A 15,508-nucleotide genomic window follows, 5' to 3' on the forward strand; every position below is an offset into this window, starting at 1 on the left:
CATGAATGCCAAGAAGTACAGATGTCAGTTGCCTCATGCAATTCTCTATGAAAAAGGTTTGATTGGGAAGAAATCAATTCTACATCAAGATAACGACCCCAAGATCACTCCTGAGAAGACTGTGACGTACTTAAGGTACTTTACCCTTTATTATAAAACGGATAGTTCCGGTTCTAAAATCTGATTGGCTGAGCTGCGTCCAAAGCCGTTGTAAAATCCAAGATATACGCACAACTATAACCGCCTCACAACAACTGAGCTCTGTATCACTGTGCCATGGCATGGAAAACCCTTGTGCTGTTAATCGAATGATCTTTGACTCTAATGCTGCCCGCATGGACCACCGAGTATATCGACGAAGTAAGAACCCCGTTTTTTTATTTTAAACTGAGGGGCTGGCAACTTATTTTCTTAACTAGAACTAGGCTGGTCAGTTAACTAACAGGCTAAAAGATAAACAACAGCGTAAACAACTCCATCATTAATACTACAGGTTGAATTAAAGCACTTACAGTATGATTAACTGTAAAAACGGCAGTACAAAAGTCTAAAAATGTCACTTGAATGTCTTACGCACTTCAAATGTCCATGTTTCAGTCAGAAGTAGCATCAAACCCAGGCTGAATCCCAAACGGCTCCGTACTCCCTAAATAGCCTGCTAGCTATGAAAGTTTAGAAATTCTAGCCTCTACAGCCAAACAGAGCATCATCTATCGAGTGTGGATGTGTCTGAGCCCCTAATGACTATTTCTTAGTTATATTTGCACTGTTGGGCTGCAGGATCCAGTATTTAAACTCCTACGTAGTGCACTATGTAGGGAGCAGGGTGCCATTTGAGATTCAGCCCCAGTGTGAGAAGAGGGGTGCTGCTGGATTGGTGCTAAATAAGACCCTTGATGGTAATTTTGGTGACCAAAAAGTGCTTATATAGCAAAAGTTCTGGCATGAAACAGTGCTGTGTTAACATATGTTCATTCTTGTACGACAGACAGTTTAAAAATTCATGAAATGATCACAACATTCAACGATGGGCAACCGAAGGCTCTCCTCATTCAACGGCCCAAAGTCCAGATTTTAACAACTTTAAATGTGTTTGGGATTGCTTGGACTGTAAAAAGCAGAAAGTGCAACCAACTTCTAAGACTGATCTTTGGAGGTGTGGCTGCAGATTCTTTTGAAAAACTGAAAGTCTCCTGAAAAGAGTGGAAGCTGCAATAATAGTAAAGAGTGCGCACACGAAATACTAAAAACTTTGATATTATATTTGGCTGTTGAGGCTTCTGTGTAATGTTCTGTTTAATATGTGTATAACTGGTACTGAATGGCCGTTTTGGCTGGAAATTAAACAAATGAAAGGAGGTTTCTGACTTCAGCACAGTGCTGTATGTGAGCAGGTGTTTTTCCTTTAACACATAAAACACTTCTGCTTTTATTCAGGGCTCAGGCTTCAGTCTGTTAGCATGCTAATAGGATTTTCCTAATCTTAAACAGGCATCTTCAATGGAAATGTCAGATAAAAGCGCGCCTTAATGCATTGAAATGGGAGAGAATCCTCGCAGGACGCCGAGCAACACTGACTGGCTGCTGTGTTTGAAAGAACGAGCAATTAAGGGCCGAGTTCAGTAGTAAAGATGTTAGCGTGCACAAATAGGTCTTCATTATGCGCATTAAACCATAGCCGAGTCTTCTCACGCTAACAAACTGGCATGGCTGCGTGAGGAGGCGGACGTCCGCAATCTCAATCTGTGATGTTTTTCATGCTGGAGGCCAAGTAATGGACCAGTATTAAAAGCAACTGACAAAAAATATTATTATTATTATTCATAAAAATTAATCTCCATAAAGCGCCCTTTTTTCTGTAGATAAGCTTCCTTAAAAACTAGTATTATAAATTTGAGGTCATAAAATGTCTGAAAATGCATTATTTTTCAGTATTAAATTACAGTGCCTGAAGAATTGGTTTAAAAGAGACGAAGCATATGAAGCTAATATTAACTCAGAATAGTCCACCAACCAAAATATCTAGCCTGCAGTGGTCCTGTGCTCAGAAACTGACTGCTTCATTCTTTCATCAGGATTTGTGGGTTTGATCACCAACCATGTCTTGGACCAAGAGTCCAAGAGACTCTCTGTCTGGTTGGGTAAGGTGGTCCTCTCTCCCCACATCACTGAGTGTGAGCCAATCGAAACATGCATTAGCACCATTTTGAAAAAGATTTGGTCTCGATATTTTGATTGGTGGACTATTCTGAGTTAATATTAGCTTAATATGTTTTGCCTCTTGTAAACCAATTCTTCATTTTTGAAGAAAACACGTCTGAACATTTTAAAGCACAATTACTGTTTATTTGCTGAATTTAACATAAAATTAAACAAAATGTGGCCTGTGCAAAAGTTATGACACCAATATGTTACTCTCAGCAAAAAAAACAAAATTGTGCACTAAAATGAGGAAAAATGCCATATTTTTGTTTGCTCCCTGTAGAGAATGTGTTCTTATTTTCACATAGAAAATCAACAAAACGTCATTTGTACAGCGGTCCAGAGAGGCCATGAGGTAGATGTAATTTCCTGGATTGTTATCTTGAGATAACAAGTTAATTATCTTGTGATCTCAAAATAACAAAGTTGTTATCTTGAAATAACGAGTTAGTTGTCTTGTTGTCTAGAGATAACAAGTTGTTATATTGCGATTACGAGTTAATTAACTTGTGATCTCAAAATAACAAAGTTGTTTTCTTGAGATAATGAGTTAATTATCTTATCTCACGATAAAGTTGTTGTAATGATATAACAAGTTAATTATCTTGTGATCTCAAAATAACAAAGTTGTTTTCTTGAGATAACAAGTTAATTATCTTGTTATCTCACGATAAAGTTGTTATCATGAAATAACAAGTTATTTATCTTGTGATCTCAAGATCTTGAAATGACAAGATAATTAATGTTAATTATCGGTGTCTCAAGAAAACAATCCAGTAAATTATAACAATAGCTCATGGCCTCTCCGGACTTCTGTACATTTGACCAGGGGTGTTTGAGGTTTTGCATTCGACTGTATCTCGCAGGTGGAATTAGCAATGCTAATTTAGGTGCATGTATGTTTGATTTTTAAAAAATAGCTGCGTACATACATGCCATATTTGAGTTTGTGTGCAACCGCGTTTTCTCCTTTTTGGAAAATAACACTAGAATGTAAAACTAACTTAAATAAAGCTATAATATAACGTTTCAAATCTATAATATCCAGCATTAGTCTTCTGGCAGCAGAGTGGTCAGTAGAGTCCGTTCTCTTCTCACGTGGTTGAGGCTGGTCCCAACTAAGGTGCAGATTGGTGTGAAGGATTAGATTTCAGCATCTTGGCGAGCTACCGTTGGCCCTGGGATGGGTGTTTTTGTTCCCTTTAGGGATACCAGCCCTGGCTGCTCTGGTGTAGACTGTGTAGAGTGTAGATTAAAGGGACCTCACGGTGCGATGGGTGAACTCACTCTTGTGCTGTTTAGCATCTCAAACGAATGGACTTCCGAAAGAAATCAGTACTTCAACACATCACACATATATTGATATGCACATGTAGTTTGCCTTGATTTAATGACACAGAATCTGAAATGTTTAGAGCTGCTTTCTTCTTTCAGCTCTTCTGCGTTGGGTATTGTGCCGTGAGGAATCAGTGGAGGTGTTGTGGCTGTGCGGTGGAGCTGCACATGCTGGTGTTGCCTTTCATCTCTCACTAACAAACGTACCTCTTAAAGTACGCTCCACTTCCTGCAGGGCAGTGAGGCGAGACATCTACACACACACATGCAGGGTTGTTTTTATACAGTGTCAGGACACAGGGTGATACTTATGCTATTATACACCGATCAGGCATAACATTATGACCACCTCCTTGTTTCTGCGCTCATTGTCCATTTTATCAGCTCCACTTACTATATAGGTGCACTTTGTAGTTCTACAGTTACAGACTGTAGTCCATCTGTTTCTCTGCATACTTTGTTAGCCCCCTTTTACCCTGTTCTTCAGTGGTCAGGACCCCCATGGACCCTCACAGAGCAGGTACTATTTGGGTGGTGAATCATTCTCAGCACTGCAATAACACTGACACTGGTGGTGTGTTGCGCTGGTCTGAGTGGATCAGACACAGCAGTGCTGCTGGAGTTTTTAAACACTTCAGTGTCACTGCTGGACTGAGAATAGTCCACCAAACAAAAATATCCAGCCAACAGCGTCCTGTGGGCAGCGTCCTGTGACCACTGATGAAGGACTAGAGGATGACCAACACAAACTGTGCAGCAGCAGATGAGCTATCGTCTCTGACTTCACATCTACAAGGTGGACTGACAAGGTAGGAGTGTCTAATAGAGCGGACAGTGAGTGGACACCGTGTTTAAAACTTCAGCAGCACTGCTGTGTCTGATCCACTCGTACCAGCACAACAGACAATAACACACCACCACCACGTCAGCAGTGCTGAGAATGACCCACCACCTAAATAGCAACATGGAGGTGGTCATAATGTTATGCCTAATCGGTGTATATGTAATAATAATGGCATATTATATATAGTACTGTGCACTAGTCAGAGAGCACCCATCGATTTAGTTTGAGTTATCCCAGCTCCATTAGAGGATATTTTTGTGCTTAACATGTATGAAAACAATGGAGGACAGTTGAGCCTGTAATGGAGCTGTAAGACGAGCCGTTCTCACACGCCCTGCAAACAATAACTTACAGATTTCGCTCGTTTGGGCACATAGCACCGCAGAAACATCGCACACTCACAGTGTGAGCAGCGTTCAGCATGCTTTCACCATTTCACGCTGGAGTAGCCTTCAGTTTACACATCAGTGAAAGCTCTCACACAAGCCTGGCTGCGTGAGCTTATCCCCAGCACTTAAACACGAACGATCCCTCCAAAACGCTGTAAGTACAGTACAGTCCTCCAGTGGACCGTACCAACACCACCTGATTTAGAGTTTAGCCTTAGGTGCTGTGCCACTTTTTCAGAATTTCAAAGACCAACATGTTAGCCATCATTCAGTGCTAGGAAAAAACGGCAAATTAACAGCTGAAGGCCCAAAGCTGAGAAGATGTATGACCTCTACCAGACCGAATATGGCAAAAGCTGGCATTTTCATGCCCCAGTTCATTTAACTGGCTGCCATATGTTGCTCAGTATGCTTTGTAAATGGTTATTAGATCAGTCTTTGCAATATTTCCTTATATTTCCTAAGCAGCTTTTATCCTTGACTAATTCATCCAACCCTTTTTGTCGCTTAAAAGGCAACTGAAATGAATGTTGAGATTCCTGTCTTAATAGCATTTTTGCTTAATAAGATTCTCGTTTCTTTTTTTTCCTGGAATTCATATGAGCTCAATCAGCAGGAGGGCAGCCTCCACTGAAGTCAGTTATTTCTCATTGATGTTTCCAATGATGTTGTGAAACCATGTAGGCTTCTAGGAAACCGTCATCATAGTACGTCAGTGGAGCCCTTGCATATGAATGCAGCGCAGGATGCGCATTTATTGCATGTTGAAATCCAGAAAGAGAGTACAATAGCCAAAGGGATGTTTATCTGAAAGAGAAAAGAAAGAGTACATCCTGCGAAATACATTCAAAACAATGAATTTAACCTTCTGTAGGCAAAATCGCAGTAGGGTTCAGTTGGGCAATATTTAGTACTTTTATTTTTTTTGATAAATAGATATTTGAGAAGGATACATCTATGCAAATGAAACTTTTTATGAACAGTTCAGCTGGAAGCCACAACTGAACGTCACACCTCACCCCATAGGTGACGTCTGTTGCAACAGACTGCAGGACTAGTTGTAACCGTCGCTAAAGCAGTGTGATAAATCAGCACAAAACAATGAATTCAATTGATTAGATGTTGTCTGAACCAGATGAGCTTTCCAACCTGAATACAGTTGTGAGCAAAAGTTTGGGCTCCCCTGGACAAAGTACTTGATTCGTTGATTTAAAATATGTACAAACTTCTTCCCATTTTAATATACAGCTATTGTTTATTTACTGAATTTAACATTGGAGAAAAAATAAAACATAAAATCTGGCCTGCAAAAGATACAGCATATTTTCTAATGTATGTCTTAATACAGGGTGATTCAAAAAGATTCATCCGATTTCAAAGCGCCACATTTTTGCAACCGTGAGGCGCCTAGGAACCAATCACATACCAATTGAAAGAGGGGGTCTTAGAGTTTCTGCCTGTCAGTGGAAGATGGCTCCCTTCAGTCTGAGAGGAGATGAGACCCCTGAGCAGAAAGCGTTCTGCATTCTCCACTTCAATAAGAGTGAATTTGTCATAACTGTGCAACGTGATTTTCGTTGGCAGTGAAGCTCCAACAGCTCAGAGCGTTCGCCGTTGGTTGCGCAACACAGGATGATCTCCGAAATCGCACTGAAAGAGCTGTGAGTGCAGCGACACCCGACATGCTCAATCGAGTATGGGATGAATCTGGCTGTGGCGTTGATGTTGTCTGTACAGCTGGAGGAGGTTCATACTGAGAACTTGTACAATTACAGAATGAACTTTATGCTCATTTAAACCATTTACAGTTCACTGCACTGTTCTGTAATGATTTACAAGTCAAATAAGTCATTTTGAAATCGGATGAAGCTTTTTGAATCACCCTGTATTTTCAGATGTGTTAAACTCAAAACATAACTTTTGCACACTTTGCCCAGACTTTTACACAGTAAATATCCATGTTACATTTGTTTCTTTACTACACAGTAGAGATCCAACATGGTTCAAATGAAACACCATTTTACATACATCGATGCAAGCGAATCAAACAGCATTCTCGGTGCTCCCACCATAAAAGAATCACAAAAATCTAGGTTACAACAGCTGGCAGCACATCAAACAGCCCACTAGTCATAATACGGAGGGTGCTTTCTGAAACAGCTCCTCATCTCTACATCTCCTGTCCTCATTCTCGCTAAATTTAACCAGAATTTAAGCAGAAATAACTCCTTGAGTAGAGACACATCGGCTAGCCCAACCCATAGAACCTAGTATTCAGGCAGGACTTACGTTTGTAACTTGGGTTTATTTATTCATTTGTTTTTAAACGAACATGTTCCTTCTTATGGGAACTGGGTGGCTGTCACATGTGATCAGTTCATCCACAACAGATGCGCTTGAATACTCTTTAACATGCCTCTGCCACAGGAGACATCTGAGCTATGTTTTAGCGTCTTTGTTACTGGGACATAAGACGACTTGGAGGAATCAAAATTAGTCTTAACTTTGGCCCTGTTGCCAGGAGGTCATGAGTTCAATCTCCGATGATGCCACAGCCGTCCGTGGCCGGGAATCTAAGAGAGCTTAACTACACTTGCTTTTTATGAATGGGAAAAAAAACAATAATAGTTAAAAATACATAATAACAAAATAATAACAACAACTATAATAAGCAATTAAGCAATGATTAAGCAACCAGATGGTTCATAGGGAGTTACCAAATGGTTACTAGTACTTTAGGTGGTTGCTGAAGAGTATTGCTATGGTATTCCATATGAATGCTAGGACGTTGCTAGGGTACTTGTGTCATGTTGATGTAATGCACAACTTTTGCTCACAAGATCAAGTCATTCATTTGTTATGGGGAAAAAACTGTCATTTAACAGTTACTGTATGAAAACCATATGTTAGATTAAAAAGCTGTATATAAGCACACTATTTCCAATCCACCTGAAGTTGTGTTCAGGTGGATTGGTTGGAATGATTTAGATATTCCAAAAACTGGGGTGATGATTTAGCAGGCAAAAATCCAGACGACTTGGAGGATTCAAAATTAAGTCTTTGGCTTTGTCGCCAGGAGGTCATCCGTGGCTGGGAGTCTAAGGCTCGATTCACACATACTGCGTCTGTGTGGCGCGAGTGGTGCAGCAGTGTGAGCGCTACAGCTCGAACACGCTGGCCTTTCATACATACAGCATTTGAGCTGCGGAGCGGCGAGAAATTTATACAGACATTCCTGTTTTCAGACGGATAAATGGTCACATCAGTCACTGCTCAACAAAAATCTAATTTATGAAAGTGCACGGTATATTTGTTTATCCTCGACAACATTCTGACTTTTGATTAGGCAAAAGTTTAAAGCCTGGTAGACCAACCGGGAAAACTGTCTGCAGCACAGAATGTTTAACTAGTATTTCGTCATGAAATAAATCACATGAAAAAAATTGTTTTTAAGGTTTTATATGGTTTTCTGCTTTCATTGATTTTCGTGACTTATTTCAGTGTATTTTGCTGCATGACGCGCAAGGTGCATATAAACATTCGCCGTCAGGTCTATTCTCTAAATACCGCGCCACTTCAGTGCCACGTCTGGGATGCTCTGCCGCTTCGCACGCGCAGCCTGGTCTAAGCATTGGCCCTATCATCGAGTTTTTACCCCTGGTGATCTGTGGCCTGGAGTCCAAGAAAGCACACTTGACCTTACTCTCTGTGGGTGGGTAGGATGGCCCCCATTACTCAGCGCAGTGCTAGCCCGCACAGGAGTCTGTTGGCTGACATAATAGAACTGCAGAAATGATGGTTAGTGTTCTCCTCCAAGCACGTTCAGCTGTCCAATTAGGTTGCATTAGCAGCAGTTTCACAGGCCTGTGTTTGCCTTCACCCTCCTAGCGCTGGTGGTCTCCTGTGATGGGGGGAGTCCTAACTAGTGGGTGGAATTGGATAAAAAATTGGGAAAAAATCCTAAGCTAAATAAAAGCACACCATTCCCAAACAGACCAAACATTCCAGAGTTGGAAAGTTTTTGAGATTTCAAAAGCTGCGGGGTGAGTTAGTGGACAAAAATCCGGCAGAAGAAAAGAATATAAATCAGATAATAGTGTTGCAATCGCTAATTATTATTATTATTATTGTTTTTGTCGTTGTTACTATTATTATACCAATGAGACACCATGAGACTATAATCTAAAAGCTTTCTTTTCTTTGTTGTGTGAATGCTATCATGCACTTTGGCTTCTTGGAACCAGATCTTTGTCTTTCTCTCTCACAGTCTGTTGTATTTACTTACCCATTTATCCTCAGTTGTGTTTTGCTCACCGTTTACTGCTGTACTTGGCCTGTTGGATGGGTTTTACTGATTCGTCCTTCTTCGCCTTCCTCAACAGATAACATTAAATCTGTTTTGTCCAATTGAGTGCAACAGTAAAAGCAAATAAAGAATCCATCACAGGGTGATAATCTGCACCAATGTGGCGCAGCTAGAAAAGCTGAATGTTTAGAAAAGCCAGTCATTTCTCCATTGGGTGCAGGGCTACTTCTGGTTTGGGCTTACAATATCCACAGTATGGCAAATTCCATATAATCATTCATTTTTATACCCGTCTTCCTACTAGAAGGTCAACAGTGTAATGGGGTATCAGTATTTCTAAAAGCACATGCAGCTATGCTGCCACCATCCTGCATGTTACCTACAGCTAGGCCTGACTGGTTAGCCAGCACTGAAAGGCTCAGAACAAGATGGACAGTGTGAAGCTATGTGAGACTAGCCACTCTGTTTAAAGCGCCTCCACCACTTTATATCATTATAAGCCTGTTAACACAAGTCTGGCCTCCCTGACAGCTGGAATAATTTAATAAACCAAACTAATCGGCCCCTAATACATGTTCAGAGACTCGTCAGGCCTCTCCTAAAGTGGAATTAAGCTGGAGCTTCATCAAATAGCCATCAGCGGTGAGATGTTTCCCCCCGAGCTTGCCGCGACCTTTCTCTCTACTCACCCCCCATTCAGCGACGTATATGTTGAGGGGGGATGCCGATGTAAAGGTCATTTGGCAATGTCTCTTGCTTTCGCACACATCTATGCTCGTCTTCCCACTCTTTTTCTGTCACTCTTTTTTTCCACTCACTCGCTAACTCACACATACACCTACACTTTTTCTCTCAGCCTTCCTGAAATTTTCTTTCCTCCTTAAAGTACCACTAAATTTATCATTTACACCATTAAAAAAACTAGATTGAATAATAAATTGTTAAGTATTTTTTGTGTGTTATGCTCAGGGGACCCTCCAGGACCTCCTAATTGATCTCTTGGACCCCTAAATGTCTCAAAATCAAAAATTCTGGGGGTTCCCTGAAAATAATCTTTTTATGAAGTTATGCTGTTTGTTACTTGGCATCGCAACAATAGCAGAACCCATTCCTTTTACTAAAGAACCCTTGAAGAACCATCTTCTTTTAAGAGTGTAGCATCAGCTCTCCAAATGTCCTACAATATTAATATAATTAATATTTTACTCTTTATTATTAAAGAGTCATTTTTATTATCTTTTTTATTAGATGGCCTTGTTTTTGTAGATGTCTTTGTTTTTGTAATCAGGGTAACTTCATGGATTCCCATCACTTGGAATCGAAATGTCTGGAGTCAAACAGCCCTCCTGTCATCCTGTCAATCCTGTCATTAGCATATTTTAGTATATTGTGACACAGCAAAATAAGCTGTTAATTGAGCCCCACAAATGGCTCTTTTGTGGAAGTAAACCTTTGTTGTCAATGGAAAAACGTGAACTATGCGCTGTATTGACACAAATACTAATCTATACAATAAAAATAAACCATTCAAAATATTCTTGAGTCCAGGAATCTTTTAATTGTGCAGCACTTACATTCAGAATGTAACTTCCACACCACTGAAGGTGGAACCAAAAATACGAATAAAGATCTGGTGAATAAGAAGCCGATTTCAGCCTGGTGTTGTACTGAATGATTGCTGGGCTCTCTGTGTCTCACTCACACACTCACAACACACACACAGTCTTTTTCTTTCCTTTGCTGAAAGATTTATGGTTGCGATCTTCTCTTCATTTCTTCTCTTCGTTTTACATCTCTTCCTCTGTCTCTCACTCTCTCACGGTTTGTCTTTAGACTGCGCAGTAATGGACTCGGTAGCACCATTCGTTTAGCTTTGCGTTATCTGATGTGTGTGTCAGATAGCCGCTGAGATACTGGGCTGGTGTCACAGCCTAATGCCAGCGACAGGATGACGAACAGTCAAACCAGAGAACAGAAATAAGGGGAGCAGTTTAACTAAAAGGGGGAAATATCCAAAGCGAGAAAGCGAAAAATACTTTTTTTTTTATTTTTTAGTGTATTGTATGTTTTTTCATTGAGGTCCATATTTGACATTCGTGTGATTTTGTGTACCAAAAATAGTCATGATTAATTTTTACGTGACCATTTTCCAGCCTCTCTTTATCCCTTAGAATTAAACCATTTTTGTTATGGTGCCTTTAAGACGAATATATGTGAATGATGTTCTCTGATTAAGTGGTTTGTACTGGGCCTTGTTCAGAAAGCAGTCCAGGCTGAAACGCTCCTTATAGCTTCAGCATGAGTGGGCGTGGCTAAACTGCTGTAAACAGAATAGGTGGATGTATGTAAATGTGCTGGTTTTCATGGTTTTACATATCACTGTTGTCGGAGCAAAACCATCGTTTTTCAGTTTTTGCCATAATTTGAAAATGCCTGTTGCTCTTTACATTGTGTGTAAATTTTATGATGAATGGACCAAAAGAAACGACCCAGAATTATTTGGAAAAAATTCTGGTTCCATTGACCTACATTAAAAGTAAAGAAAGTTTTTTCCTTCTCCCGTAAAGTTACCATTTTGGAGATACAAGGTTTTGCTCGGACAGCGGCAATATATAAAACATACTCCAAAAAACTTATTAAAAAAAAGTTTTTTTTTCATGATATAGCTGATGGTTGGAGACCAAGAAAAGCTAATCTGCTAGCATGTCCAGGAAAGATGCTAGTATTAGCTTGGACGCTTTAAATCACTGTAGCCAAGAGAGCGACTACAAATCCCCGCTGAACCCCTCAGCCGTTTAGCTGCCGTCCAGGACTCCGTGTCCACGGCTGCATTATTGATGACACCGTGTTTGATACTGTGCATCAGTGTAGTAGCAGCGTCCAGCTTGCCAAATGGAGCAGATTGGTTAATAGGGGTCGGCTGGTTCCTCTGCGAGGAGCTATTTGATACCCCTTACCTGTGAAAGGCCAGGAGAGGAGAAATATGAAAGGAAGAAAGTAAATGGACACTCCAGGCCAGATTGAAAAAGTGAACCGCTGCATCTGTACACATGCCAGCTCGCCTCTTACAGCAGTGCCACAGTAGCCTCTAGAGTGGGATTTTCCCATATAAAGGCTAGAAAACCCCCAAGAGCGTCTGAAAAACTCAACTGCTTGGGGTGGATTTCCCAGAAATCAGATGGCTTACATGCCTGCTGTGAAGCTGGATAAAACGCCATGTATGTCTTCAAATCATCAAGAAAATAGAGAGAATGGATTATTGAGAGAATGGAAATTGCTCATCGGATAAGGAGTACATCAAGCTAAAAGCTAAGTTAGCAAGGTAGCTAACTGGCTGTCAAGATATCTTACCTCAGTTTGGCTTATTTTCTCTTGCTGAAAGGGGAAAAACTTGTCTCTGGCATCCATTCTGTGCTGAATAAAGATAGAATCGCTGTTTTCTTTCTGATTTTCTTCAGTAGCCAAGATAAGAGCTACGTTAACATTAGCCTGGTTATATTTATTAGCCTGTAGCTCAGTGGCTAGGCTAGCAGACAGGGTTGATTGACACCATAGGGATTCCCAATGGTTGTATAACATATTTACATGACACATGCTGGAGAGAAAGTTTAGAGGAATCATGAGAATGAGGTGTAGAGTTTATGAAAAAGCTATGCATGAAGGCTAACATAGTAATGGTAGCTATTTGGAAACTCAGTCCAGGATTGTTTTTTTGTCTGAAAGAACCAGCCGGGCCATTTCGCATCATAATCTGTCTGATTATAGTGTCTTTTCTTTCAAGGGAGCATTTGAAAACATTAGACAAGATCTGGCCGAGGAAAAGACGCATAGGAAACAACAAAAATAACTAAAGGCTATGCTAATCGGTAATTCCCATGATGAGTGCAGCTGATTCTGTAGAATAATCTAAAACCATTCAACATAAAAATCCCATTCTTGCAGCTTTTATTGGTCCATTGTGTCTCTGTAGCACCGTATCAGCACGACGCCGGTGCTCCATATGGTTCAGACAGATGTGATGGTAGCTTTGTGTCGTATTCAGCACTTGCCTGTCTAACTGTTGGCATCTGTTGTCTCGTCTCCGCAGCAGTCAAGCAAACGTGCCCACCGGACAAGTTCGACTGCGGTGGGAAGTGTGTGTCGTTGTCATGGCGCTGCGATGGCGAGAGGGACTGCGAAAACGGAGCGGACGAGGAAGACTGTGCTGCAGGTGAGTTCCTTCACCCTCATAGTTATTAGCTTAACAGCATTTCTCTTCAACTCTTCTTTCAAATCAGAAACTTGTATGTGCTTCTCGCCAAGGAGCTTCGTTACAGATTTAGGCCCAAACCCATTTCGCCTCTCGCCCCTACCACTTAGCCCTTACCCCTTTGTTTGGCACGTTCACATCTAGGGGTAGGGTGTTCTGATTCTTGTTGAGATAGAGGAGTAGGGCGAAGTGTTGGGGCTACATGGCCCTCCAAACAGAGGTTTTTCAGAGACTCCCAACAGAGAGTTATGTGTTATGAGAAAAAAAAAGAAAAACTGGCAAGATGGAGAACAAGAGACCAAAGAAACACACAAATGTGAGAATTTTCTCTATTAAAAATTATGATAACCACTGTATTATCTTAGTTTAATGTTGTTTCAATGTATTATGGTCCTTTTCTTCATAACAAGCATAAAAAATCTCCAGTAGTAGCTGATGTCTCGGTAGCTAGCTAAATTTCCCCTTCTACCTTAAATGGTACAACAGTTACATTCTGGCCTCTCAGGCATCAAAACTGCTGCATCATTTAAGGTGGAACAGGAAAATTTGAACAAGAATCTGGTGAATATCTGACTTCAGCTTCATATCACTGAAGAATTAGGGGTGGGTGATAATAAATAATTGCCCCCCCTCTTTGAAGGCATATGATGCCCTAAATGTAATTGAAGCCCAGCAGTGAGGAGCTGAACTTTACCCTCCTCTGCTGTCACTGCAGACTGGCAGGGTCGCCTACAGAGCAGCGCTAGTAGCTGTTAATGAAGTAATGCTCTTTTTATTTGAGGTAGATTTCGTAGAGGAAGATTTCAACCAGTACAGCTTGCAAGTCAGGGGGCAAGATGAAACTCTAAAAACAAGTGGTAGGAGTAAAAATAAGAAATAGGATTGGGCCTTAGAACCAGATTCAGTTTAGGCTGCGTTTACATTACAATGCAACAAAACAAATTTTTGAAATGTGTTTTTGGACAGCAGTGAGTTTATTAAGTGACCTCCTTTCGACCACTACCTCAAAACCATCCACTGAGGAGCCCAGGACTGAGATCAGTTTGTTGAGCTTTTTTGCATCTCCTCCTCTGATGCTGTGTATCTGATTTGGTGGCCTACCAGGTCTTCCAGGTGGTTGTTAGGAGTCCCATCTTTGCTTATTTTGCTTATTTTATCCTCAAAAATACTCCTTAAAAATGTAAAAAAAAAAAAGGAATGACTATTTTGGCCTGAAATTAAATATAAGAGAGGTGGTGTCTGACTTTTGAGCAGTGCTGCGATATGAGGTGGAATTTATAACAGGTCCAAAATGCCAGAACTCTGTTAAGAAGGTGATGAATGGATGCTGCTGTATGTTACCGTAACACTAATATGTGCAGTATGTTGATGTTGGGCTCAGCCAAATCACAAACCGACGCTAATCAGGTGCTCAGATGAGGTCAGCCGTGTCGAAACGCTGCGGATCGCTGAATCTGTGCGTTGCATCTGAGCCTTGGGTCTCTGGCAGATTTGCAGAAGCTCAGCTGATGCGGTGAAGATTTGCCATCAGCCAATTAATATCAGCTAATTAACAGAAGACATGATGAGGTTTCTGAGAGTGTCCTTGGCTCCTCAGCTGAAGGTGACTGACTGTCAGTGACTCTTCTTGAGCCGCTACTGTAGGAGAGGTGTCTCCGTCAGAAATGGCAGGGCTACCCTGACCAATCAGGGTTCACCGAGACCCCCCGCTGTGATCCCCCACTCCTGCCCTACTTTTGAGAAGCAGTGTGAAATTCTCTCTCGCTCTCACTCTCTCACTCTCTCACTTCAGCTTCAGTGCCTTTTCCTCTCTTTTCCTGTTTTCCCCTCGTACTGTACATCCCCCCCCCATCGCACGTCTTCTCACAGTCTCTTCCACCCTCACTCTCTCTCCTTCTCTCTCACCCTCTCTCTCACCCCCTTCTCTCTTTCTAGCTCTCTTTCTCTCTTTACCTCTCTATTTCTCTCATTATCTAACTTTTTTTTCTGTCTCTGTGTCTATTTCTTGATGTCCCTTCTATTTTTCTCATTTTTGCTCCCTTTCTGTATCTCTCTCTCTTTCTTTCTCTCTCTATTACTGTCCTCCACCCTTTAATCTCTCTCCATGTTTCCTCATTTCCCTTTCTTTTCTTCTCTCTTTCCCTTATCTCTCTCTCTTTTCTTTCTCTGTCTCTCTCTCCTCT

At 41.1% G+C, this 15,508-nt stretch overlaps 1 protein-coding gene across 1 annotated transcript in view; it reads left to right on the top strand.

Annotated features, from left to right (window-relative positions):
• The window catches only part of LOC118826526 (low-density lipoprotein receptor-related protein 8-like), a 130,327-nt gene that overhangs the window by 46,175 nt on the left and 68,644 nt on the right, over nt 1-15,508 (top strand). Inside the window, exon 4 of the mRNA XM_036597515.1 lies at nt 13,164-13,286. Coding sequence (XP_036453408.1) covers nt 13,164-13,286 — 123 coding nt within the window. The remainder of the gene's footprint in view (nt 1-13,163; nt 13,287-15,508) is intronic.

The sequence above is a fragment of the Colossoma macropomum genome, unplaced genomic scaffold (assembly GCF_904425465.1).
Source record: "Colossoma macropomum unplaced genomic scaffold, Colossoma_macropomum, whole genome shotgun sequence".
Taxonomy (NCBI): Eukaryota; Metazoa; Chordata; class Actinopteri; order Characiformes; family Serrasalmidae; genus Colossoma; species Colossoma macropomum.